The 27,999-nt window shown below is 43.2% G+C and overlaps 1 protein-coding gene and 1 long non-coding RNA gene across 2 annotated transcripts; one reads left to right on the top strand and one right to left on the bottom strand.

Moving 5' to 3' along the window:
- The first annotated feature begins 3 nt into the window (after window positions 1–3).
- Window positions 4–7,044, top strand: LOC127001946 (uncharacterized). The gene is made up of 4 exons (XR_007755567.1): window positions 4–83; window positions 2,323–2,463; window positions 6,272–6,408; window positions 6,896–7,044. It is a non-coding gene; the product is annotated as an uncharacterized LOC127001946 (long non-coding RNA).
- On the bottom strand, window positions 6,211–27,586 carry LOC127001945 (eukaryotic translation initiation factor 2D-like). Its single transcript, XM_050867219.1, has 13 exons — window positions 27,483–27,586; window positions 25,705–25,760; window positions 23,145–23,283; window positions 22,779–22,949; window positions 21,630–21,909; window positions 19,438–19,611; window positions 18,335–18,522; window positions 13,515–13,634; window positions 12,655–12,782; window positions 11,883–11,969; window positions 11,240–11,453; window positions 6,932–7,109; window positions 6,211–6,416 (listed from the first exon to the last, which is right to left on the bottom strand). The coding sequence occupies exons 2-13, from the start codon at window positions 25,758–25,760 to the stop codon at window positions 6,352–6,354; spliced, it is 1,800 nt and encodes a 599-aa protein (XP_050723176.1). The 5' UTR covers window positions 27,483–27,586; the 3' UTR covers window positions 6,211–6,351.
- Between the last annotated feature and the right edge of the window lie 413 nt (window positions 27,587–27,999).

Below are 27,999 nucleotides of genomic sequence, written 5' to 3'. Positions count from 1 at the left end.
GCAGCAGCCTTCGCCTCTTCAGTAGCTGGGTAACCATAGTGAGAGGAGGTGCTGGCGGTGGACGGCGTGCACGAAGGTTTGAGGTACGTATATATTGCCTATTGTATGCTTTCAGGGCGGTGTAGGTGAACATATCGTGTTTGGTGAGGTCTATGAGGGACGGGGGTTCAAGAGGATGACTGTGTGATAGAATTGAGTAGTTACGTCATTTCAAGGCCAATATCGTCACCTTCATAAACTGCCTAAGTATTAACTAGTTGTATTTTGCCTATTGTATGCTTTCAAGAGTAACGGAGATGAATACATTGAGAGTTAAGCGACTTGGGAAGTGTTTGGTGAAGGCTGTGAGGGATGGGGGCGGCAGAGAAAGACGATCTTGTTTTAAAATTTGAAGTGTTTTGGTGATTTCAAGCCCAATTTTGTCACCTTGCCCGGTTGTAGTTTGTCCATAATGGTTTCAGGGTAGTGTAGGTGAACATATTGAAAGATGAGCGGCTTTGGGAGCATTTGGTGAGGGCTGTGAGGGATGGAGATGAAAAGACCTTGTTATATAATCATTGAAAGTAGTTTTGTCATTTCAATTCCAATATTGTCACCTTGTCTGGTTGTATTTTGTTATTTATATGGTTCCAGGGTGGTGTAAGTGAATGTACTGAGAGACGAGCGGCTTGGGAAGTGTTTTGTGAAGGCTGTGAGGGATTGCGGTGAAAAAAATACCTTAATTAAAAGTGATTCGGTCATTTCAAGCCCAATATTGTCACCTTGCCTAGCTGTATTTTGTCCGTTGTATTGCTTTTTTCAGAGTGGTGTAGATGAATATATTGAGAGTTTAGCGGCTTGGGGAGTGTTTGGCGGGGGTGTGAGGGATTGCGGTGAAAAAGACCTTAAATTAAGCTATTCGGTAATTTCAAGCCAAATATTGTCACCTTGCCTGGCAGTATTTTGTCCATTGTATGTTTTTTTCAGAGTGGTGGTAATGAAATAATGGCACGGTACTGAAACGAATCTTTACCGAATATATTGAGAGTTGAGAGGCCTGGGGAGTGTTTGATGAGGAATGCGAGGGATGGAGGTAAAGTAGTTTGGTCATTTCAAGCCCAATATTGCCACCTTGTCTGGTTGTATTTTGTCCATTACAGTTCCAGGGTGGTCTAGGTGAAGATATTGAGAGTTGAGCGGCTTGGGGAGTGTTTGGTGAGGGATGGAGGTGAAAGAGAAGGCCTTACTATAGTTCATTTAAAGTTGTTTCGTCATTTCAAGCCCAATATTGCCACCTTGTCTGGTTGTATTTTGTCCATTACAGTTCCAGGGGGGTGTAGGACTGTAGGTGAAGATATTGAGAGTTGAGCGGCTTGGGGAGTGTTTGGTTAGGGCTGTGAGGGATGGGTGAGTGGTAGAGAAAAGACCTCGTTAGAAATTGGAAGCAGTTCGGTCATTTCAAGCCCAATTTTGTCACCTTGTCTGGGTTTTTTGTCCATTACAGTTCCAGGGTGGTGTATAGGTGAAGATAGAGTTGAGCGGCTTGGGGAGCGTTTGGTTAGGGTTGTGAGGGATCGAGGTGGTAGAGAAAAGACCTTGTTAGAAATTGAAAGTAGTTCGGTTCATTTCAAGGCCAATATCTTCATAAACTATTTGCATAAGTATTTTGTCTAATTGTACTTTGCTTCTTGTATGCTTTGAGAAAGGTGTAAACATATTGAGAGGGATTTTTTTCTTTGTCATGGGCTTTTTTTTTTTTTTTTTTTTCGTTGTACTTGAGCTGCCTCCCTTGCTGTAAAAAAAAAATAATGGAGGTGGTAGAGAAAGAAAGCCTTGTTACAAATTAAAGTGGTTCGGTCATTTCAAGGCCAATATCGTCGCCTTCATTAACTGCCGAAGTATCGCATAAAAGGTGTTAAGGCGAATTTCCGATCACTGACACAATAGACTGACGGAGGAAATCATACCAATAGATGCACAAAAGATAAAAAACTGATTCAGCCAAAATATATCTGGAAATGGCCGAAAAATGTCTTAGGCAGCTTGTTTAAGACAGTGACGATATAGAAGTGTTATGACGCGAAGAGTAAGGCGCGGGGAGAGGGAGGGGGAGGTAGGTTTGGGTTTTAAGTCTAAATGCCAGATGGACAAAGGCGCTCACTTAATGGGTGCGGTCATCTGCTTCTAAACACCCATTAGTGCTTCTGCGTGTAAGGTCCGTTCCATTAGAGCAGCGTCTCAATCTTTCAAGCATTTTTTTTTTTTTTCGCTTTTGCGTGACTAGTTTCTTGTATCGGTTTCGTACTGGTCACAGCCCCTTCATGTGCATTTTCTTTTTTACAGCAAGGGAGGCAGCTCAAGGGCAATGAAAAAAAAAAAAGCCTGCATTGGATCCTCGGTGCGATGTGTAGCTCCTTACTCACCCTGTCGCGCCTTGAAACAGCATCTTCTCTTATCTAATCAAGAATGTCATCAACAGATTCAGTAAGGAGACAGGGGAAGGCGGGGTAAGACGGACCACTAAAAAATGAGTTGAAAACATTTGTATACTTTTGAGGAGTAGAGAAAGACTGGAATGTGTACCTCCATTCCAGAGACCTCAATAATGCGCTGGGCACACACAGAAGCAGTAATCATTTCACAGTAAATGAGAAAAGTACATAATCAGGTCATCCCACCGACCTGAAGCAAAATGCCAGAAGCACCGCCTCCTTGGTGGGTCCAGAGGATGTACAGGAGCAGTAGGACAGATGACTGAAACAAGATTGTGATCGGAGGAGCCCAACAGAGAAAACAATTTAACAGAGAAAGTCGAAGGATTAGAGGTTAGGAAAAGGTAAAGAATTTTGGACGTGTCTCCAAGGCGGTCGGGAATACGTGTAGGGTGCTAAACCAACATTAAGGAGAGCAAAGTTGTAGGCTTGTTCACCAGGCTGGTCAGTGAAAGAGGATGAAAGCCAAAGCTGGTGATGAACATTGAAATCTCCTAAGGCCCCTTTCACAGGAGCAGTTTGTGCGCCAAAGCGGCAGCCGCAGGCCTTTTCACACGAACGGTTTCTGCCGCTCCGGCGAGCGGCAGCGGCATGGCACTGGGACATCTACGGTCAAGTGCGGTGTCTGCCGCATCCGCTTCGGTATCTCCTTAATTCAGTCATATTTGTAATCTTCTCTTGAGGGATCCCACAAACAAGGCCGTCTTTCAATCTCGGAGATCAGCAGCTCCGTGTCATGATAATTTTTAATTACCCATAACCCGGAAATTTAACTGCAGATGTTTGTTGTTCAGAGGTATACAGAATTAATATGTAAGACACTTACATTTTCAATATACATTAATTGAAAGTTCATAAGATGGAAAATATAGTGCATACCAGCTTTTCCAATGATAGACAAAATGGTCGAGTGCCCTTCCTCCCTTGCTTGCACCCACTGCGTTATCAGGTTACCTGTTTGTTACAATCTGTTCAATAGTTTACTTCCCCAAGTATTTTCACCACCCTCCGTTGCACAATCTTCTCATTTCACCTCTTTGGAATTGAAACCTCCTGTTCATATTATCTTTTCATTACTTTTTATTTCGTCTGTCAGTGCCCGTATTGTATCTTCCAGCATAGCATTATATCTTACTTCATTCCAACTTTTGGCTTTAGGGGGGACATAGGCTGTTAATATGTTATTCTTCTCTCCACCTTTTACCAGTAGGTACTTCCTGCACAGCCATCTCCATATCTCACTTGTCACTCAAGTTTTTTGGGATTTCGTTGGGGATATACCCCAAGGGATGAAGGCGGTGCATGCCGCGCAACCACCCAGACGGCGGGTAGAGATCGAGATGCCCAATCTTTCAAGTGGAGGCCCAACAACGGGGTAGGATTCGAACCTATACGCTCCAGCATCTCGCCAGAACGCAAGGCGGACTCTAACCCGGTAACCACTGGGTCACGGGAGCCCCCCACTTTCATGTTTTGTTTCGTCATTATAATATCCACTCCTCCTCCCGTTCCTATCTTTTCTCCAAATGTTGTTCTTGCTCTTTCCGTCCAGCACAAGTTCCAGTTCTTTTACAAGTTTTGTTTCAACTATACATGTAATATCCGGATCACTCTCCCTTAAATAATAAGTTAGTTCAATTTTCTTTGATACACGACCATCTATATTAATTTATTAGTGTACACAATCTTTAAACCTTTCTTCCCTTCTCCCTTTCCCCTCCGTCTATCAACACCCATATAGCCTTCTCCCTCTTTTCGCCTCTTATCCATCACTTCATCAGTTTTTCGTTCTTCATTCTAAAAAAAAAAAAAATAATAAAAAAAAAAAAAAAAAAATCTTATTTTTTTCACTTCATTTATCATTTCCTTTACTTTCATCCTCTGACATATATCTCCTCACATATTTTGCTTGTGTTCTGCAGAGTTGTTTAGTTTCTGTGAATGTTTTTTTCCCTCCTCGTATCTTCCCAATCTAGTTATTTCATCTACTTCTTCCTCAAACTTTTCCTCTTTAGTATTCATATTTCTCAATATACTTTTCACCTTTCTCCTCATAACTCTCCCTCTGGGTCTTCAGTTTTTTTCTTCTTTTACATCAAACACTATGACACATTTTTTTTCTTTTCTACCATTTCCCTCACCATTGTTTCTCTATTTTTTAATACATTCACAATTTTTTCTGTCTAGTCTCTGTTCCTGTTACTCTAGGATTTCCCTAAAGCTCATTTTTTTCCTTGTCCTTTACACTGCTCCACTCCACTCCTTCAGTTCATCATTGACTACATGCTTAATCTTTTCCTCTACCCTTACACCCACACTCCGCTGATCATTTCCTATCTTCTCTGCTACCTCTCTCTATCATTTCTTCCATCTTCTCCGTGTCTTCGTTTGTCCCCATCACACTCCTCTCTCTTTCCATTTTCATAATTTGTATCATGGTCTTTTTCTAATTTTTCCATCTTCAGTTGCGCTATTTCTTTTTGGCTTTCCAGCTGTTCCTTAGTCATTTTAATTATTTCCTCCCTCAAGTTTTCTATCATTTTCTTCGATCCCTTCTCCTTGGCTCTTCATCTCTTTTTAACCTCGTCCAGTGCTTGAATCACTTCCCCAAACTCCTCATTTCTACTACTATTCGTCACAGTCCTTCTCTGCTTTTATTAAAGGCGGACACACACTATACGATGCGGCCTGTCCGGCGGCCGGAAAGTGGGCGGAACTAGAGGCCTTAAGGCAGTGTGTACGGGTGTAATTTGTGTGGCGCGGCCTCACGACGCGGCCATATGGCCTTCTGTTTGTTTGAAATTCCATCCGGCGCGGCCCGCCGCCTCGCAGTGTGTGTCGCCTTGAGGCGGGAATTATTTCAGAGCGACGCTGACAGCAGTGGTGTACACATTATTTACGCTCCACGATGTCTGACATCTGGATAAATAGGGACTTTTGGATCTGTTTTATTGATCTGTACAAGGGTCATCCATGTTTGTGGAACATAAAACATAAATTGTGTCGCTGTAGTGACGGCCGCCGCCCGCCCGGTATTCCGTGAGGCCCCCTCAGTGTGCATGCTTCATCCGGCAGACGAGGCTCTCCTACTTTCGGCCGCTGGACAGGCCGCATCGTATAGTGTGCCCGTCTTTATTCTTTTCCACTGTACCGGTTCCATCACTGATTTTGGCGTGAAGCCCTCAAAAACATTCCAAGAGTTTTTTTCCTGCTGATTAGGCCCACGGGACTCGGTCAGAGGGTCCGCCGTCTTGGATGCTGTTTACTCTCCGTTCCAATCTCCTTTCCTTCTCCACCCCGTTTTACTTATCGCTTCTCACTCTCTCATAACCCTCTCAATTCCTGGACCCCAAATGACTTAGTTGTTCTCGGGCCCTCTTGACTGACAAATTGCTGTCCTTCGCTTCGTATTCCCATGTCCACTCGCGGCGGCGGTCGGCAAGAGAGTGATTAAAGGGAGTAAAAGATTGGTGGAAGGAGAATGCAGAGTTTGTGATAGGAGCGGTTAGAGAAGTACTTGGAAGAAACATCCGGAAAGCCACGTACAAATAGAGAATGCCGGTGGAGAGAAGACGTAAAGAATGCACTAATAAGGAAAAAGGAGACAGTGTTCTTGCCTCTCCTAAACCACCACTACCACACAAGACTTTCATCTCAAAGAACCATTCACAGAGACTTGGAACTATTCTGCAGTTATTCTTAATGCTTTATCAGTGAGGGGAAATAAAACAATTATATATCATCTTCCAGACGTAACATTGTCGTGACTGTCAATTGGCTTGTTGTTGTTGCCTTTGCAGTGACGCCCTTTGGACACTGCTGCTGCCGCCGCCTTTCCCAAGCATCTTTTCCAGTGTTCATGGAGGAGCCTCGCCAAACCTTACTTCTTCCCCTTTGAAGCCAACTCAAGGCCACGGATGTATTTTTTTGGCAAATGGTAAGTTTCTGTAAGTACATAAATAAGACTGTAATTTAACATAGCTATGTAATATAAGTATCCTACCTTAAATATCACAGATTAGGGTTCATCCATCTTGTGTCAATGAGCTTGTGAATTTCAACCTAAATTTTATCCCAGTCTAAACATGATTAAATTTAGGTATTAGAGGTAAGGGAAAATATGTATCATAGGCAAGGGAAGAATATGTAGTACAAATAACTGCAGATCTACAGGCATCACAATATTTATATTTATCACGATGAATGCTGTAATGATCTGACCAGCTCTACGGTAAGACTATTAAGGGACACTGAGCCAGCCATATGATAGCTGTTGGGGAAGATGTGGCTTATGAATATATCAAGACTGAATAGGGTATAGATGGTTGTCTTGATCAAATAAGTAAACCTACTTCAACTTATGTGATATCATAGGTTTAGCCAAATTGAACTTGTAATATATTCTGGCATGTATCTGTTTCCAGCCTCCCACAACCTCAGCACCAATAAAAGCATCTTACCTAAAAGAAGCTTGCCAATGAAGGCCACTTGGTTCCCCTGCACCAGAACCTGTATGGTGCCTTGGGGCTTATGCTCAGCTGGGCCGACGCTCGTGCTGGCCGCTACGCCCACCTGGATCTGATGGGCGAACTCTGCCTCATCGATGCCGTAAATGTTGGCGTTGTATACCAGCGTGACCTGAGAGGGGAAGGCGAGACCCGATAAGTGTGTACTGAGAAGACACAAGAGCATAATGAGGCTAGACAGGTGTGTAATGAAGGGAAGAGTGAAATCTCATGTAGACCTTGACTCAAACATCGATTCAGAAGTCTTTGTTGATTTGGACCCTGACTCAGCACTAAATATTGCCTAAATTTACTGACAGTAAAATGTTTTGACGATCTGAATTATAAAGTGGAACATAGACTGACTCATTCTCCTTTCACTGAAATTTCTTAGATTTCAATATTCACTACCAACCTTCATCCTTTCACTTTGACTGGTCAGCCTGGTGAACCAGCAAACCTGATTACAACTTTGCTCTCTTTAATAATCTGAAGCAATGAGGGGACTTTCCAAGCTGAATTTTGGTAAACAGCACTCCCTGTATCTGGTTCTTTTAATATGATGGAGAAATGCAATACAGGTAACTCTCGATTTACGCGAGTATTGCGTTCTTGGAGAGGTCGCGTAAATCAAAAACAATGTAAATCAAACAAGAGGTAGGTTTCTGTCGAAAAATAAATACCGTACACCTTTTTCTCAAAAAAATGCCTGAAAGTTTAGCCCTGCGCCTTGTACTCCGAGTGTACAAATTTTTAATGATTTTTTTTCTTCTTTGGGGTGTTTTTAAGGTTCTGTTTTTTGTTTTATCCAATAACAACGGCAAACTTTCCTTTATCATTGTATATAATCCTTCATAGTCCGTAGCTGTCTTATAATATGTTACCATAGAATACAGGGCGATCTAATAACTACTATACAAAATTGAAATCGATGGAGGATTGCCCATGCCTTGCTGTTATTCCGTTTTTCCGTCGGGCGCCATTTGTATGATCTTGATGTCACAGGTGGCTTGATTGTATGACTAAGGAGCAGTACAAGCTACATAAAAAATCATATTGGAAAAAAATATCCATGTGTTCATTATTAATTATTAATATTAGAGAGAATAATGGAAACTGTACATCACGAGTCTTGTACGAGGAGATATTTCGCGCAATACCAGCCAGGCCGCCATTTGCATTGTTTACAAACCACACAACCACACCCATACAACAAACAGCTGCATGGCGCGTGTCACCAGAAACGTGTGAATTGTGTCTTGCCTAGTTCTCTGTCATAACCTACGAGTGATGATGGGAATAATATGCTTATTCACTTGAGAGAGAGAGAGAGAGAGAGAGAGAGAGAGAGAGAGAGAGAGAGAGAGAGAGAGAGAGAGAGAGAGAGAGAGAGAGAGAGAGAGAGAGAGAGAGAGAGAATATCCATATCACCAAGATATCCACTCAGGCACTCAGTCTCAGCCTCACTCGTGTGAGGAAGAAATGAGCTAGTATTGGTACCGGTACCGAGCAGTCTGGTACCGGTACTGTACCATATAGCTAGTACCGTTAGTACCGGTAACTGCCCACCCCTATTGTTGAGTAGCGTGGCAGCGTGGGTACTGTATTGTTGTTCAAGTGGCGCGCGGGAAGAACTGAACTCTGCTGTGTGGCCGCGGCGATATGTGAGTCCAGTTGTGTGAGACATCTGGTGGCCACTCCATAAAATATCGCGTATAAGTGGAAAAAACGTGTAATTTTTTTTTTTTTTTTACCCCGCGTTATTTCAAAAACGCGTAAACCAAACTCGCGTAAATCGAGAGTTACCTGTACCTCTCATTTGCTTCCCCAAAAGAGCTGACACAAAGTACTACAATATTTCAGATAACATTGTATGAAAAAATAAGAAAGCCTTTCTCACCTTGCTTTATATCTTTCTACAGAATGCCACTCTGCTGCAAACCTGGCAGCCCTAATTTTTCCTCACTGTCTTTTAATTAAAATGCTGGAAGTGAGTGAAATCAGGCTTCCAAAGATGTGTGACCCTTCTAGTGATTTAACTTGGCACATGTTAGCATAGTCTTTTTACCAAAATACATCTTGAATAATGTTAGTTCTTGGTAACCTAGGAAGTCCTGTATACATGATTGAGTTATGTTTACAAAAGCCAAGCTCTACCCACAAAGACTGGATGCAATCACAGACACGTACAGACTGTATAAATACAGTGTATGATTGCATCCCATCTTTGTATGCTGAGCTTGGCCTTTGAAAACACACCTGCCTCCTTTACAGGACTTTGAGTTACCAAGTACCAACATTTGTTCTAAATATATTTTTGCCAAAAGATGAAGCTGGCAGAGTTGACACGTGTGCTTAGTTACTGCATGAGAATGGTCAAATATCACTGAAAAACTCATTTCACTCACCTTTACAACATATATTTATAAGAAGAAATTGGTGCTGCCAAGTTTGAAGCAAAATCATTTTGTTTTACAAAAAGTAAAGCAAAATGAGCAGTTTCCTTTACTGTAAATAAAAAAACCTATGTTTTCACAGAAAATTGTTTGAATTAATTGAATGAAATATTGCAGTACTTGACCCCCTCATAGCCCTTCTAAGGAAACAAATGAGATGTTTCCATCTCCTTCATGTCAAGGACTGGATGGCACAGTGCTGCCTCCTACTTACAGTTTGGAACATCAGCCATTGATTGGTTCAGCCTCCTCCTCCTATCCCTGACCACCATGGAGGCTTGCATAAGATTTGAGACATCTTCCTGGATCCCTGGCGGGCCTTGTTTCCTAGCTGGGTCAGAAAAGATGCTGATTGGCTCGGAAAGTGTTGATATTTTTACCAAATTTGACTTCGGGCAAATTTTTTTTATCATTGGATTAAACAGTAATTGTCAACTATAAAATTAATTTCAAAACAAGTAAAAATACAAATAATTAGCAACTGCACCAAAGTTTGTAAATAACCCTTTATGTTTATGAAACCTTATCAATATTTGCAACAATTACTGAATTCAATTTAGATTTAAACATTTGTTTTCATACGTGAAGCTCTTCTGTATACAATAGTCAAGATAAAGTATGATATTCTGTAATTAATCAAATACGGTGCATATCGCTTTTTCTGCAACAGTTTAGAGTAACCAGGGCATTTAAATTTGACAGCCAAGGTCAGCGGATGAGTTTGGGAATTGAAAAAAATCAGCCAATCTTGGGTGTGCGCCACATTCGATAAATCAAACATCAGGAGCAAATGACCTTAAAAGTGATTTATAGGTTCATGTTATTCAGATTCATCAAGCATGACGTGTATGTCCAATTAGAAATTATTGTTTCAGAAATATCATGATAGAATTTTTATAAAATTGCGCATTTTTTCGCGGACATGATGTGTCGCGTGGAAGCACCCCACACACACACACACTCTCTCTCTCTCAATGTCACTACCTTAGCAGTCATCACTGTCACTTTGATTCGCCCGCGCTGTACTTCCGCCCGGAGCAGAGGAAGTGCTTGACGCATCACGAGACATGACAGATGTATTCTGAACAAAAGTGGAAAATGATCTTTGGCCTTCGGTAGGGCGCGCGCTGAGACGAATGAGTGTGTGTACGGATGCCAGATGCCTCCACCATTCTTCCGAGTCAAAAACCGGCAGTATATTTGAAACGTAGGGAGCGTAGAGTGTGATGATTATATATATGATCCCCGTACGGGTGGGGTGTGTGGTAGCGCACTTATTTATACGATCGCCGTAATGTAAGGGTTAAGCGGACATCGAATTGGCTACTCGGGATGCAACATGAAAATCCTTCACTGTCTCATATCATCATGCTCTCTAAAATTGGAAGAGCTTCATGTACTTTATTTAAAATGACCATGGTCTTTAGAAGAGCTTCATGTACAAGAACAAATGTTTTGGTGTAAACTGGATTAAATAATTGTTGCAAACATTGATAAGTAAAAAGTTGTATATACAGCAAATGTTAAACACTGAATATTTTTACTCTATCGAGTTTTGAAAATATTTTTGTAATTGTACAATCACACTACGATGTGAAGCAGTTAAGATAGATGAATATTTTTCTGAGCATATGTGAGTGCTGTGTCAGGGAGAGCAGACACACCAGCAGTAGACACCTTTCCAGTCAAAAGCCAACCAACAGTGTCTTTACTGACCTGGCTAGGACAAAAAGCCTGCCAGTGATCCAGCTTGGGTAAATGGACTACAGCAGCAGGGAGGCGTGCACACACAGGAACACCCATGTACCTTTTTGTTGCCGCTCCTCTTTGCCACGGCCAACTCAATGGGCTCCAGCTTGCCCTTGCGGATGACAGGCACACAGCCGGAGCGAGTGATCCTGGCGGCTGGTGACATCTTACCCAGCATTCGGGAGAAGATCTCGTCCCAGCGCAGCTTCTCTTTGTAACCTTCCTTCCTGCTCACCACAGCCTCGTGCAGCAGTGGGTCCAGATTCACCGTCCTGCAAGAGGTGGTGGTGTGCTAGAGAAGGAAGCCAGAATGCTATCAAAGAATTTCATAGAAAAATATTCCTTGGATCTATCTGTCTAACCTATATCTTCAATGCTTTGTCCTCTCACAGGAACTTCTAAAAAGATGGGCATGACAGATGCGCCTTTAATTTCCCCATCTCCAGCACTCCCTCTCAGCACGTTCAATCACTCGCCTGCAAACTCTTATCTCTATCTCCAATACTTGTCCACTCTCTTGATCAATTTCACTGGTGGCATCCCTCTCAATCCTGTCATATACTCTTCACAAAATCATCCTCACTTGGCCTATGATATCTATTTAAAATAAAAGGCCCAACAATACAGTGAGAACTGTCCAGCCTTATACTATACTCAAGTGGCCACACAGGAGGCTAAGAAAGAGTGGACACTGCACCTACTTCTCACCCTCCTTCTTCAGGCCTTTTCTCTTGATGTATTCTGTCACTACTGTTCTCACTTCTGTGGACAGCAGCACATCACCCTTACTGGAAAAAAAAAGGAGCATTTTATGGTGAGTGAATTATTGAAATAAAATCATGGCATTCAAACTCTCAAAGGGTCTGGAGCATGTGAACAATGAAGACTTGTTGATGAGGAACATTGGAAGGACAAGAGGATATGAACATAAATTGAGGAAAATGGGATGCAGAAAAGATGGAAAAAGGTTGTTTCCCTAATAGAATTTAGTATATGGAATTGTCTGGATGCAGATAAGTTTTTTTTTCTATTATTCGGCCTGTTGAACTGGTGGGCTATTTAGATGGAGAGCTGAAGGTAAAGGTTGAGTTGGGGGCATATGGTATAGCTGCACATGGCCTTGGTGCTCATCTCTGTCACATTGGCCCTTGAGCCTGTGGTGGGAAGAGCCTGAGACACAGGGCCAGTGTGACATCTGGGTTACCACAGTTTACCTTCCCCAGTTTTCCCCAGGTACCTATTTGTCAACCAGCCCGAAAGGGAGGATGAACAAGTTGGTAAGATGCACACCATCTGCCTGGAACAAAATTGGAACCCAGCCCAAGTATTCATAGGTAGGCACGCTAAGCCACTGCACCACCATGAACTTGGAGCAAGGATGGATGAAAGCAGATATGGAGGCAAGACAACATGGACTTAGCTCAGATCCTGTATAATAGATCAGGGTAAATATAGGTGCACACAAACACGCACCTGAGACCATTTGCCCTGAAGAAAGCTAACGTATCACCAGACACTTGATAGACTTCCTCTATGGATGGGGGGACAAACCCGGACCCACTGTTGCTCTTGACTGGGTCAGGCCTGATAGTGGTCTCCTCCTGCAAAGGTTTGTGGCATGTGAAATATCAACTGTGGAGGAGAAACTCATTTTTGTCAAGATAGTTAGTTCAAGATCAAAATATACTTATAATCTTGATAATAATGGAATAGGAAAATCTTTGAAACTATGAACATGAATGTTAGGTGAAGATAATGATGACTTGACATACACAGTATAGTGCCAAATGTCTTTTTTAACCCGGTAGCAGTGACGGGCCAAATTTGTGGCTGTACTGTGTAGCAGCGACAGGCCAAATTTGTGCCATGATATAAACCCCCCAAAATAGATGGTACATAATCTGATCACAAATACTTTGATATATATTATGAAATGGTTTGTGTGAGGGGTGATTTTTTCTCATTTTTCTCGCTTGGGGGGACCATTAAGAAACATGATCCCCGCTGCTACCAGGTTAAATAGTCCACTATGCATGGCTCACTTGACTCAGTGAAGACTTAGCAGTCACTTAGGGGGCAAGGCATAGATGAATTATACATACAAGTGTTGGAATATATATAAATATAGAAACAGTACTGCAACCATGAGAATGTTAGGAAAGACCTTTCTTTTACAGTGGATGAGTAATGGCTGACGAAAAAATTCTTGCTTAAACAAAGCATCGGCTGATCAATGACAACTTCTAAACAAGAGCAGGACTGATGGGGACTATTTAGCAGGCAGTGACCATCCTACATTTCATGGCCCTGACTAGCCTGGCCCAGCCACTCACCAGGTCCACCACAAAGGACTTGATGTCTTCGTGTGCCCAGTTGACGGCAGTGATGTTCTCGATGCCCTTCGGGAACTCCTTAACCTGAATCAGATCCTTCTTGGCCATGGCATTGAGGAACTAGAAAAAAGGAAAAAATCTCTTCCAATAAACATATTTGTAAGGCTAAAAAGTTAATTAATTTTAGACAAAAAATGATTCCTAAATATAAAAGGTGCCTGAAATTTTTGTCGTCCATGGATGTTGCAAAGGTTGACATAATTCTTCCTTGCTAAAAGATCTCATAATATCCTGAGTCAGTGCCTATGGTAACTTTTCCAACATATATGCCTTTACTGCCTTTAGTGGGTTAGAGCACCAAGCCATGGAAGTTAAGAGGCAGAGCGGGGCAGTTGGAACCCCAGAGCTGCCTCATAACATCACGACTAGTCTTAAACCCCAAGCCACAACCCAAAAATAGCAACCTAACATGAACATAGGTAAAGCTGTCAGGGCAAAAAACAATACTACTGCATTTGCAAGATGGTAAGGCTCAATGGCCAATGTGATGGGGATGAACACCAAGGCCGTGCACAAATATAGCATATGTCCCCAACTTTGTGTTTACTTTTATTTACCGAGTTCCATTCACAATTCACAATTCAGAAGCTCATATAAACACTTCTTGCAGCTTTAGGATGCACTAGTCTGAGGCACTCCCCCTCCGGACCACCATGACCCTTCACAACATCTTAGTCCAATGCAGCCGCAGGACATCATAACCAATTCACCACCTGACACAAGTTCACACATTATTTTTTCCACCTTCACTGAGTCTTTAAAACTACAACCCTGAGCCTAATGGACTGTATTGGCTATACAGGCAGTGCCACATGTGGCCACTCAACTCAAAGCTGTACTTTCCATAGAGTTCAAGTTATAGACGAGAGTGCGCCTGAGGCTGTCTCCGGGATACACGGCCATGGTGCCGCCATAGCTCCAAGCCGATGATTGCACACACTTCACTCCTATCCGATTTCAGTTTTCTCCATGTCAAATAGTAGTGTCAGGAAATCGGGTAAAAGTAAAGTGTGTGCAATCATTAGCTTGGAGCAGTGGCGGCACCAAGGCCTTGTATCCTGGAGGCAGCCTCAGACGCACTCTAGTATATAACTTGAATTCTATGGAAAGTACTGCTTTGACAGTTCACTGAGTGGCCACGTGTGGCACTGCCTGTATAGCCAATACGGTCCATTGGCTTCTCCACCTTCATTGAGTCGCTTACTAAAATTAGGACATAAGTGTTTTCCTTTCATTTTCCAATATTCTTCTTTTAAAAATCATTAAGTGAGTTTCTTTTCCCTTCCTTAACAACAGAACATTGCAGTTTCTTTCCCTTCCACTTTCTATGAGTACTCTTTAAAAATTAGGACATTATAGTGAAACCAGATTAGCAAGATTGTGTTTAGGCTGACTCCTGTGGGTCCTTTCCTGCCCGGTAACATATGAGAGGAAGAGACAGGTATTGGAACTGAGTGGCAGAGCGGTGGGCAAGAAGGACCCGCAGGAGACAACACAAAAATGATCTCACTAATCTTGTTTCACCATACAGTAAACCCTCAGTTATCCGGGTGCACCATATCCGACCTCGCCCGTATCCGGGAGTTTTGAAAACTATTTGATTTTTTCCAAAAAAAATTTTTAAATTGTCGCGCGGCGCCAAAAGTCGTTCAAATTGCCTGCACGATGCCTCTAAGCTCTGCCCGGCCGGCATACCGCACCTGTAAGGTGCGCCCCAGCTTGCACGTACCAGTGATATTGATGTCCTAGTGCGAAGGTTTGCAGGAAAGCTGTGTGCTTCACAGTACAACTGTCACGTAAACATTCTTGCCGAGCGCTACCGACCATATCTAAGTGATGAGAGTCAAGGTAGTGCAGGTTTAACCCTTAAACTGTGGAGGACTAAATGCCGGATATTTTTCCTTCGCGAGTCAATATTAACATTATGATAAAAAGCGAAAATATAAATCTAATAATATGTCATCAATGAGAAAAATGTAATTTGACGTATTACAGCAGTTCAGAGTGGTACATGAATAATTAGAGCAAATAATAGGCCCTAAAAATTCGCGCGCTTTCCAAAGTGCTGGAAAAATGTGACATGTCGGGTAGAATGAGGTGGAGCGGGTGGAAGCGGTGGACATCTGCCCGCGCGGCTTCTCTCACTCTCACTCTCTCTCTCTCTCTCTCTCAATGCCTGTGTATACATGCATTGAGAGAGAGAGAGAGAGGCCTAACTTATCACCCCCCCCCCTCCCTATGTGTGTGTGTATATGTATGTGTGTGTGTGTGTGTGTGTGTGTTGAATGGTGTGTGTGTGTGTGTGTGTATTGTGTGTGTGTGTAGTGTGTGTGTGTGTGTGTGTGTGTGTGTGTGGCGTGTCCAACTCCAGTCACTGTCCTGTCCATTTACACACACACACACACACACACACACACACACACACACACACACACACACACACACACACACACACACACACACACGGAGTGTTTGGATGAGTGAAGGAAGGGAGGAAAAGAGGGTGGGATGGAGTGTGTGTGTGTGTGTGCTCACACTTACAGGCCTATCGTATCTTCCTGCCAGCTCGCCTTTCTTCTCTCTCTCTCTCTCTCTCTCTCTCTCTCAATCAGGTAATGAACTATAATGATGTAAAAAAATCTGATTTACACCATGGACCAAGGCAACTGGGGCTGTCCGCACACACACACACACCTGTGTGCAAAGAAGCTTAGTGTTACGTATTATATTCCAGTTATAATTCAAAATTTGTAATCTAGTCTGCCTTGACACACCTCCATTTTCTCTTTCACTACCACGTTTTCTATAATGTTATGGTAGATTACTAAACGGCGGGTCAGGAGAGTTTCCAGGCGCCTCCTACATTTCCACAAACACTCGAATGAGGGCCTTATCGTAGAATTTCAGGCTCTGGTGAAGGTATGACTAAGTTGCCAGCGATCACGAGAACACATTTGAAAGGAAGTGCGCCAGGAAAATTCAAAACATACGGCGCGAAAATTCATGATTATATAAGCGATCACAGCATCACGGGATCGGAGAGGCTTGATTAAATAAGCGATTGCAGCAGTTTAAGGGTTAAATGGCGGGAGTGTCAATTAAAGAACTCTTCAAATGAAACACAGTGCGAACCCTAGCTTAAGCCTTGATGACTGCCTAAATCCAGACTGGACTAGGTGAGTAGGGCTCCGTCCCCGTGGAGAAGGCGTGCCGGTCCGCTAGCACTCCTGCAGGAGTCGGGGCGGAATAAGAAATTCGGATAAGTACCGCCCTCAGTCTGACATGTGAAAGAAGGATTTTACCATGCTTACAGTAAGGCGAGTAAAGGGGCCCGCAGGGGTTCGGGAGTCCCGTAGGCCAGCCCAATCTGGAGGTGTGGGCTGGCCGTAAATCGTGGTTACTTCTTGTGGCTGGCCTTCTCGTGGTCCTGTTGGATGCACTGTGCAGGGGGTACCCGCCCCCCTGGCTCACAAGGGCAACACGGTGTAACTAAACAGCCACAGATCACCACGCAAGCGGATGTGCCAGCTGTCATTGACTCCTTGGTTATCCTCCCCACTCACACTCAGAGTGGGGCAGCCTGGAGTACTTGCCCGGCGTCTGTGGGCCTTCGGGCTCATTGCCGGGCTTAAAAGGGTAGCGCCCTGGGGTGCCTGCCCGGGTGTCCGTATAGAAGCCCGCTTTGAGCACTTGATGCCCGTTGCCGGCCCGGACTGCTTCAGGTATCACTCTGGTATGCCGGTGGTGCTCGTAGCCATGAGGTTGCTAACGCAGCTACGCAGGCGCTAAAGCCGCAGGCACTCACCTAAGAACAGCACAGAGCGTCGGCCTTCCAGTTTTGTAAAACTGGACCCATAAAAAGTTTCTTGTGGCAGTGCTGGGTCTGCTAGAAAGCCTTCAAGGTAAACATGATGGTGCAGACTTGGGCGGTTAAGCTGCCACAAATACCTGGGCTTTTCTGGGTTGGGTTCAGGCCCCGCTGCTGTGATTGGCCAGGCAGGGGAACATTAGCTGCTGCCTGTGAACACGGGGCTAGGCACCCCAGCAATGGGTTAGCGGCTGAGGCTGTCGCGCCTAATTGCCAAATCCCAAGTAACAGATCCCCCCAAGGTGCAGCAGGACTGTGATAAGCCAGGGAGAGACTGCTGCAAGTGCTAACCATGACGACGCTGCTCAAACCCTTTTCTCAGTGCCCAGGGCACGTCAATCGCACGTATTTCACTCCCTGGTACAGACTGACTGCTACAAAGCCATGGGTCGTACCATATTATAAGTATGGACAGAAGCACCTATGCAGTACTCTGCTGTTGCCTATAATTTATGGCAGGCCATGATTGAAAGTTGGGTTTTCAGGTCCATAGACTTAACCTACACCATATCCGGGTGCCCCCGTGCCTCTATTAACCCGGATAACAGAGGGTTTACTGTAGTTTTCTTTCTTAACACTTTTAAAATCAGGACATTAGAATTATTCCTTTCCTTCCACCTTTTTTGACTCTTCTTTTAAAATTAGGACATCAGAGTTTCCCTCCCTCCCACACTCTCCGAGTCTTCATGTAAAATTAAAACATATGTTTCCTTCTCTTCCATTTCCTAGATATCCTAAAATGAGGACACTTTTGTTCCTTGCTAATTTCTGTTCTAAAATTAGGACATTACAGTCCCCTTTTCTTCCATCTTCTCTAAGTTGTCTGTCAAAACTGGGACACAATCTTTTCTTATGACAAGAAGCAATACACACACACACACACACACCTCACCTTTGACAGCTTCTTGTACGATGACTTCTTGATGTCCAGCGTGACCCCGTCTGGACATGCAGGGATCATGTGGAGGCGGTAGAAGTTGCTGGTGAGGATTGGGAGGTCGATCTTCTTGGCGGACGTCTTCCAGGTCTTGATGAAGCAGTGCAGCAAGAGATTGTCCATCGCCTCGGGACCTGTCGCCGCTGCAGAGGACAAACATACTCACTTAGTGTTTGCTTAGCCACGGAAAAGGACGTACTGAGGTGCTGGTGATAATGACAAATAATAACATACGTACTCCTTTACTGTTTGTTTAGCTATGTTACCACTCTATCTGCACAGCCACGGAAAAGAAAGTGACAAGGAAATGGTAATACTGACAAATAATCCTATACACATTCATTTACAGTCTTTTTAGTCATGTTACCCCTTTATCTGATTGGCCAGAGAAAAGGGTGTAACATGAAGGTGATGATGATGACTAAAAACCACTCAAGGCAGGAAAGTTATGGTCAAGAAAAGATTTTAGCTTAGGAAAAGAGAATGTTCCCGTAAAGTCATCCCTAAACTTGCAAAATCCATGAAGAAAATAATCAACTGCCTCATTTTAAGTGTACGTAAAACCATAAGTGACCCAAACAATACCTTTAAGCTTATTCCTGGTACATGAAAACACCATAATAACACCATCATCAAAAGTGTTCAGAACTCTAATGTAACGTATGAGTCTGATTCTTGGGACGTCTCACAAACACACTTCACCCAAAGGAAAGGAAAGGATGGTAGAGAGATGAGCAAGGCATGACAGGAAGCTAAGGAAAAAGATGGATAAGAGAAACAGTATTATGCTACAAATAAGACAGAGAAACAAAAAGAGATAAATAAGTAGACAAGACAAAGATAATAATGGTAGGAAGAGACAAGTAGGGAAAGACAGAGTGCGGGGAACAGATAGTACGCCACAAAATGACAGAGAAACAAGTAGAGGAGAAAGGTCAAAGATAAACAAAGACGGAAAGGTAAACAGACAAGAGAGATAAGCCCCATAGATGTCAAATATACGAATATCAGAGGCCGACCATATTCACTTGCTAATAAGAACAGAGAAGATAACGTACCCTCTACTTGGTCAGCTGCCTCCGTAACACCACCACCTCCACCACTACTGCCACTCTCTGCCTCTCCGGAGCTCTGTATATTCATCTCTTGGGTTTGAGTCGCCAGCTGGTTCCCCTCTGCCTCTCCGTCCTCCTTCCTTCCACTGCTGTCACTGCTCTCTGCATTCTCATCCTCTGAAAGTCAATGCACAATCTGGTAAATTTGGGGGCATAAAGTAAAGTTGTGCAAGACCTCGGTGCTCCTCTCCGTCACACTGCCCAGGGCCAGTGTGGAGATAGAATATTCAATGCATACAAACTGCTTTGCATAATACAGACAGGTAGATAAACATTAAGGGATAGGTAGTAGATGACAAGTAGATAAGTAAGGAAAAATGGAAACCTAGAGACAGACAAATATGGCCAGAGAGAAAAACCAGAGACAAAGCAGATAAAGAAAAACTGTAGGCAGACAAAAATAGGAAGGGAAGAAAGGTAGAAAGACAGAGATAAGCAAGGCAAGACAGGAAACTAAAGAAGCAGGTGGGTAAGGAATAGTAGTATTTATCTATCTGTAAGGGTCCGTCCACACGGTCGAACACTGTCTGTCGGACAAACACTGTTACCACATCACAAGGCGAAGCAGGATAACGTCATAAGTGTTGAAATGAGGGAAGTTGATATGGAAACAAACATTGGTACCAGATGAAGTTGCATACCATAGTTTCTACTCCGTTCACCAGGCAAAGACCGGCAGACGATGTTCGAAGCTGATGTCCGCTGGCAACACACAGGTATCTAAGTAAGTGTTAATATGGGCTCAGGGGACAGGTGGTTGTTGTCAGCACCTAGTGCAGTACATCATAACCATGGTGCACAATAAGAGAAAAAACAAAACCAAGAAAATTGTACTATGCAGCATGATAATTGCTGCACTGTGTGAGGACATGGAGGTGAGAAGAAGGGAATGGTGCAAGGACTGGTTGACAGGGCAGGTGAGACCTAATCAACTGACAGCCTCAGTTCATCCGGTAAACAAGTAACTTTGCTCATCCTGTGCCTGGCAATGTCGTACTTCCACACCTCTGTCCCGCCAGACAGTGTCCGAACATCCAAAACTACAAACATGGGCAGTGTCCGTTACACCCCTTGGTGCTTGCTGCTGACGTCATCAGTGCTCTTTTCCACTTCTCATTGTTAACTGGTAACAGTGGGTGTTCGACAGACAATGTTTGATCGTGAGGACGGACCTTAATGGGAAAATGCACATGGCTTCTGTGTTTGGTCTCGGAGCATGACAAAAACAAATAGAGAAATTGTTTAGAGATAATCGATTAGGTAGACAGACAGACATGCAGGGAAAGACAGTCAGGTAGATACAAACAGACAAGCAAGAGATGAAACTCAGAAAGGTATGAAAAAATGGGCAAGAAAAGAAATAAAAAGATAAAAAAGATACAGAAAAAGACACACAGAAAGATAGGAATGCATACCCCTGAAGAACAAAAAAAATGTTGTGGTAAACCTTTGCTCAGGAACAAAATAGACAGGCAAGGGATTGAATGTGTGGAAGGGAGTGCCAGAACAGAATAAACTAAAGATGCTTCAGCCTTGGCCACTCCCTTGGGGAACTTCTTTGAGGGGAAGAGAAGTTAGGGATAAAGACAAATATTGTTTGAGAAAAATGGGGAACAAGTATCATATTAAAGAGCTAGGAATAAAAGATAAATGTTATAAGAGAAAGGGAAGTAAACCACACCAAAAAAAGGGCATAGAGGGAGGGTGCAGCAAAGGCTTTCCCTCCAAACAAATAATGAACTAAGGTATAAAGCTGCCTTGAATAAAAGATTGATCATGTTCTCAGCAACTTCTGTCCTTTTTACACCAAACAGTGAGTTGGAACTTATGATAATTGTTACATCCTTGACCAGTCTTCTGTAATACTGTAAACACACACAACTTATAGGAACATTCATCAATCCATCCCTCACTCTCTCCCTTCCTCACTTACCCACTCCCTCACACACCCACTCTCTCCCTCCATAAGGTATCACAAAGCCATACGCCAGCACATTTACATTTACCTCAACCAGTGCTTATTGTCTTTTTGTTTGGTTTTGCTGTTGAGCTGCTTCTTTTACTGTATAAAAAAGCCTACTCCCTGCCTTCCTCATTCACTCATCCATTCCTTCCTCTCTCCCTCCCTCACTCACCAGAAAGAGGAGAGGTAGGAACAGACGCAGCAGCAGGACTAGACTCTTCCGCTACAACATCTGGGACTCCAAGTGAAGGGGGAGCAGTCTTGGAACCCATCTCCCACAGCAAGTCTTGATACACATGTAGGACAGACACCCCCCTGCCCTGCCGCCCGGCCATGTACATGTCCATGGAGCTGTGGGCTGTGATTCCTACTGCCATGGGAGCCTTGTTCTCAGTGGTGTTGATGGCTACGGGGAAACCTTTTTCAAATCGCCCGTATGACTTTGGGCTCATCTGAAAGGACGGGGAGAATATGCTGATTAATCTCTTTACATATTTAGATTCTGGGCATATGTGTGGGAAGGAGGGGGGAGGGGATATTGTATGGGATTATGGGAACTGAGGATGTGTCTTAGGATTGAGCAAGAATCAATAAATTGGAATCAATGTTTGATTTAATTGCCAGTAGAATGGATTCCAGAATGGGTTTCTCAAGCAAGCAGATAGTTAAAGACAGCAGTGCAACTATAAGACCTTCTGTAAGCCTTGAGGGACTGCTAACGATAATCAGTGATCTTTCATCTCTTCTGCGAGCGACTGAAGGAGCCACTGAGCTAGGCATGAAGTAAGCTAACACTGCCAACCACCAACAGTGCCAAGTCAGACACAAATGACTATACATCTGCACTGCCACTGTTCGTGACACACAACAGCTACACTGTTGTGTGGCAACTTGCTGTCTCACTCCCACTATACTATACTCTAAATCAGTGGTAAGCAGAACTGCCTCACAGGAATTGATTATTTTAAATTAGGAACTGACTCTGAGGTAGGTTTCTCAGATTTGCAGGAATTAATCATAGAAACAATTCCTGCCCAGCCCTAGTAAGTATGAAGACAGTGTTACCTAAAACTAGGTAAACACACACACACACACACACACACACACACACACACACACACACACACACACACACACACACACACACTCCTCTCCTCTATACATAAATATACTGCAGGTAAACTTGCCAAATTACCTCCACACACAACCTCATTACACACAAAATATATGAAAACCTACAGAAAAAGCAAAAAATAAAGACCTCACTCCCCCTCCCTTCAAACCCTTACCAAACCCTATAAAAAAATATACACAGACAGACCTCGCCCTTTGTGACAATTCCCGGCAACATGAGGTCGGCGCCGCCAGCAAGTACACTGATAACTGGCGGGTGTGTGGTGAAGGTGTGCAGCAGGTGTGGGTGGCGCCAGAGCATGTACACTGTTGGGTACATCTTCTTCTCCAGCACAAAGAACATGGGCTCCTTCTGTACCTGAGGATGGGAGGTGACAGAACTAATTAAATGACTCGCTACATGCTTATTCACACTTCAGCTCATTGGGCCCTGGCTGGCGGGGATGTCCTGGGTGGTTTAGACCTTGTGACCAGTGCCTGATTTGGACATGTGTTTCAGTCACTCTAACTTAATGGTACTGGGCAACTTTTACCAGATGCTGTACATATATACCTGGTACACAAGGACAGACTCCCCCTTGTAGCAATACATGCGGATGACAGCCACATCCTCCTTGTTGGGCACCAGCGCTGACAGGTCATTGGCAGAGAGGGAGGGAAAGCCTTCAGAAAGCTCAGCTCGCAGCTTTTTTCTGGAATGATGAAGGTTATTGAGGAAAGTGGAAATAATATAGATATATGATGTGGTATTTAGTGATATGCATTTTTTTTCTCTGAATTTGAGATAAAAAAAGACCAAGAAAAATGTAAAGGGTATGAATAACAGCCCCAATGGTGGTGTTAACTGAACATCATCAACTTGTTAGTTAACACTGATGCTGATACTGTCAATTTTACCTCTCGGATACCAAAATTTGTGGATATTCAAATCCTTAAATAGAGTCCCAGAGTACAGGGCAGTCAATAGACCAATGGCCCTTGTGGGAGTTCCATGGAGATCCCAGAGTGCCTCGCAATGCACCGAATCAAACACCTTCTTGAATCCATACAGGGTGCAAACATCCCTCATTAAAACTCACGTCGGCACTACACCAGTACGCGCAGTGGTGGAGTACAGTCAGTTGTTAACCTATCAAGCATGAACCTGGGCTGCTCAGATCTCACTAGTTTTAGCAGCGGGTTGCAAATCCACATTAACAATAGATGGGCAAGCACCTTGCCTGGAACACTGAGCAGCAGGTTAAAATTTGTTTTAAGGATGAACTGATATCTCATTTCTTACCTAACCAACTGGTTGTCAGTTGTCACATATGTCTACCACTAGCTAAGAGGTCCATGTATATTCACCTGTCTTTTAGTGACACTAAAAGTGGTTGAGGGGGTCAAAGACCCCATAAGTGAGAGATTAAATTTAATTGAGTTAGGTTACATCAGGCTAGGTTTGATTTAGTTTGATTAGATTTAATGAATTTAATTATTTACAATAAATGCATCCAATACGCTTGTAGCAGGGGTGCTTCGTGCTGGGACATTGTTGTCACTGGTTGCTGGTAGTCCAAGCAGCTACTTAACTCTGGCAATATTGATATTATCATCAAAACAGTGGACTAAACTATATATCCTGGGAAATTTTAATGTGTTTTACATTACATCTGACTTCTGCTTGGGGTATAAAGAAACTATAGTGATTTCTGGGTGAGAGAGAGTCTGATTCAATCAGAATCTGATCCATTCAAATGAATGGTCAACCCACCCCATTGTCCACCCATGACCCAACCACCATTGCATACCCATTGCATATTCATTCGATTCATTGAGCTAAATCAAATATTAATATTTACAATATTTAATAATCTATTCTCTTCAAGTTACACACCACCATACACAGTACAGTAATTAAGGCAGTCACCACTAAAAAAACCAAAAGTAATAAAAATAGAATAGAAGAGAATAGTTTATTGTTGAAAATTATAACAACTCTTAGTCAACACCAGAGATATGTATAACACATACGCCATACCTTCCCATCTGAGAGGAGACACACTTGCAAAGTTAGTAGTTTGGCCTCATCACTGAGTAATTTTATGAGCAAGTAAAAGCTGAGTTGTCCTTTGCGCGCCTTCCTATTTACCCTATTTTGCCAAACTTCCAAATCATTATTTGTACGGATGCTTCTACCAAATACGCACCACGCTCTGGGAGGCCAAATGTCAGAATGGATCCAGGTATTTTTTATATAGTCTAGATGACTTATGAGGGCGTGAGTCGTTTGCTTTCCTGTAAAATCTTGAAGAGTTCTTCAATATGCTCTGCAGAGACATAAGGCAATGCCAGGACTTTCCTGGGATATTTATGCATTCCAACATCATTTGTGTAAGGTACTTGTAGGCCTATTTCTTGAATTTTCCGCCACACTGCCTGCCCCCCAATGAAAGCTGCATCCTCGAATCATAACATCTGGCAGGATTTTGGGAATCGCATTCAAATGCTTGCCTCAAAATCAATAGTAATTTGCTTTATTTTCAATTCCCCACCTAAAAGATCTTTAGTTTTTGCAAACACCTTTTTGTAATCTCTATGTCTTTTCCCTGACATTAGTGCAAACAGCAGTGGCACTTGTTTTAAGTCCTTGTCACTTTGTACGAATGTATGAATACTACAAAGTTGAGTAATGGGGCGGCAGACTATTTTAAAAGTTGCATCTGCGTACCAATGGTTTGCCTTGCTTAACAGGGATAGTTATTCTTCTGTAGCAAATATTAGATGCCATCGGCCACCAAAAGAAATGTCATACCGCAGGAAACTTTCAGGAATGTGAGCATGACTTGTTTCAAAAGAATCGAGCTAATGGTCCGAGTTGGTTCACCAGGTGGGCTGAGTTGGTAATCGTGAATGGTCTGAGTTGGCAATGGGCCGAGATGGACGCACGCCATTCAAATCACATAAAAAACTATCAGAAAACAAAATTTTCTCCGAAAATAGTGAAAGTAAAACCAATCTTTACCAGTGGTCACAATAGCATGACAATGCAGTGATGAGATATCACAGAGAAGTAAATCTTCCCTAAAAACAGATAAATTAAATAAAATAAAATTAAATTAAATAAACCTTACCTGTCAGAACCCTTGAGCTGAGTCTGTGATTTGATCCTGAACGGCTTGATAAACATCTGTAAACGGAAGACCAGAACTTAAAACACACACAGCTATCATGAACCTAATGAGAATGCTGCTGGGAAGTGAAACATATGGTAAATCCATTATTGATCTTTCTAAGTTTAATCAACACATAAAAAGAGTGAAGCCTAGAGAGCAGGAATATATTATTAACAAGAACTACTATATAAACATTTCTGCTCCTTTCCAATGGGGTATATTCAGAGTTCCCAACCAGCTGGTGTCACCACCAACTACGTCTTTGTGCCCATGAAGCTTGAACTATTGTTTCAACTATCGTAAATTACCTGTGTTCCTCTGGGACTTGTAACAATTACACTTCAATACAATATGTTAATAAAAATGTAGTTGATCATTCTCGTTTTTATTTATTGGTAAATGGGACAAAGTAAATGATTATTGGAAGCTCATCCTCATTAACAATCTTTCTTGCATGAAAGCACTGCAAAATCATGCAGAATTGGACTTTTAAATTATTCTATTTATATTACAATATTTGCTAAGTATCTGCTTAGGTTGTATATAATTTTTTTTTTTTTTTTTTACGTCGTTTGCCTGGCGTTCTCTGCTGGGGGCCTGGGGGGGGCGATGGTCATTAAGGCTTTGTCAGCCTGATGGTCGGCCCTGCCCAGTTCTAAGCATGGAGGAGTGTTTATAATGGCGCCATGCATGTGTGTGTGGGTAGCCACTCGGCGGTGGGTGAAAATCCGGTGGTAGGTAGTAGCGTCGGCGTCGTCCGCCCATCACGCGGTGAATGTGAGCCCAGTACGCTACCAGTTCGGCCACCGCCTACCCGTAAATATATCAGTCTCGCCTTTGACAAAACTTATCAGGAAACATTTTAGGGCGTTAATTATCTCGACAGAAACCATCCCAACACCAGAGCGATCAGGTAGCATCCAGTGTTTGGGTCTCCGTGAGGTCACTGGCTTCCACCCCCAGCATGTTGCACTCCGCCCTCAACTGACTGCTGGTTGTTGTGTGGGGTGGATGCCTGCCGCTACAAGGAGGGTGGGCAGGTCAAAGGTGATCGTTTAAGGCAAGGAGTTGAGGGCGGAGTGTAACACAATGGGAGCGGAAGCAAGTGAGCCTCACCGGGATCCAAACATTGGATGCTACAGTTTCTATCAAGATGCTAAATGCCATAATGTTTTTGGTAAATTTCATCGAAGGTGAGACTGATACACCCAAAGCAGGTAACTCAGGATATATTGTAATATAAATATAAATTTTCAGAAGGTCCAATTCTACTTGATTTTGATGGACTTACATGCAAGAAAGATTTTTAACGAGGATAAGCTTCCAATAGTAATTTATTTTGTCTCGTTTACCAATATAAAACAAAGAATGATCAACTTCATTTTCATTAACAACAGTATCACTTATTGTATTGAAGTGTAATTGTTACAAGTCCCGGGGAAACACTGGTAATTTACGATAACTGAAAGAATAGTTCAAGCTTCGTGGGCACAAACACATAGTCGCCGGTGACACCTGGCAAGGACGAATACACCTCATTGAACGTTGTGGGTGTGATTCTGGACTAAAAATATGTCAGCATGACGTTAACACACACTACAAACAGGAACAGGAGTGCTTTGAGTTATTCCAAGATGACTGCAGCCCTCACAGGTGGACCCGCTGGGACACTGATCAATAAATACTCCGATATATAGACACACTCAATTAATAAACAGACACAATACTGGCAAAACCTTTAACGTGGCGGTGCTCTCCCTCCCCCTCGAGGCTCCTCCAAACACTGATGATGACGATGACGGATGAGCATGATGGCTGTCTTTTTTACGGGGCTGTGGAGTGGATGAGAGCCTGAGAGGGATGGAGGGAAAGGGAGAGGGAGAGAAAGAGAGAGAGATGGAGGGAGAGAAAGAGAGGGAAAGAGAAGGAGATGGAGGGAGAGAAAGGGAAAGGGTAAGAGAGGAAGACGGAGGGTAATTTTTTTGTTTTTGTTTTTTCGTTGGGGATGTACCCCACGGGAGGAAGGCGGTGCATGCCGCGCAACCACCCAGACGGCTGGTAGAGAGATGCCCAATTCTTTCAAGGAGGCCCAACAACGGGGCTGAGGGTGTCGGAAAGAGTCCACCTTCACTCACATGGCACCGGGCAGGTCTCGAACCCATACGCTCTAGCACCCCGCCTGAGCGCAAGGCGGAGAGACTTGGGCAGGTATAGTGGATACACGTGTATAGGAGTTCCATTCAACACGTCACC

Source organism: Eriocheir sinensis, chromosome 22 (assembly GCF_024679095.1).
Source record: "Eriocheir sinensis breed Jianghai 21 chromosome 22, ASM2467909v1, whole genome shotgun sequence".
NCBI classification, from domain to species: domain Eukaryota; kingdom Metazoa; phylum Arthropoda; class Malacostraca; order Decapoda; family Varunidae; genus Eriocheir; species Eriocheir sinensis.
This window is presented reverse-complemented; position numbering and strand designations above follow the sequence as displayed.

Bases quoted from the DNA above. Each gene is read 5' to 3' on its own strand.
- LOC127001945 (XM_050867219.1), bottom strand. From the start codon at position 25,760: ATGTTTATCAAGCCGTTCAGGATCAAATCACAGACTCAGCTCAAGGGT. The intron at 21,910-22,778 runs GTCTGTCTGTGT...CCGTCCTTTCAG, and splicing joins GAATTGTCACAAAGGGCGAG to ATGAGCCCAAAGTCATACGG. The intron at 11,454-11,882 runs GTAGGTGCAGTG...CACCTCTTGCAG, and splicing joins CTGAAGAAGGAGGGTGAGAA to GACGGTGAATCTGGACCCAC.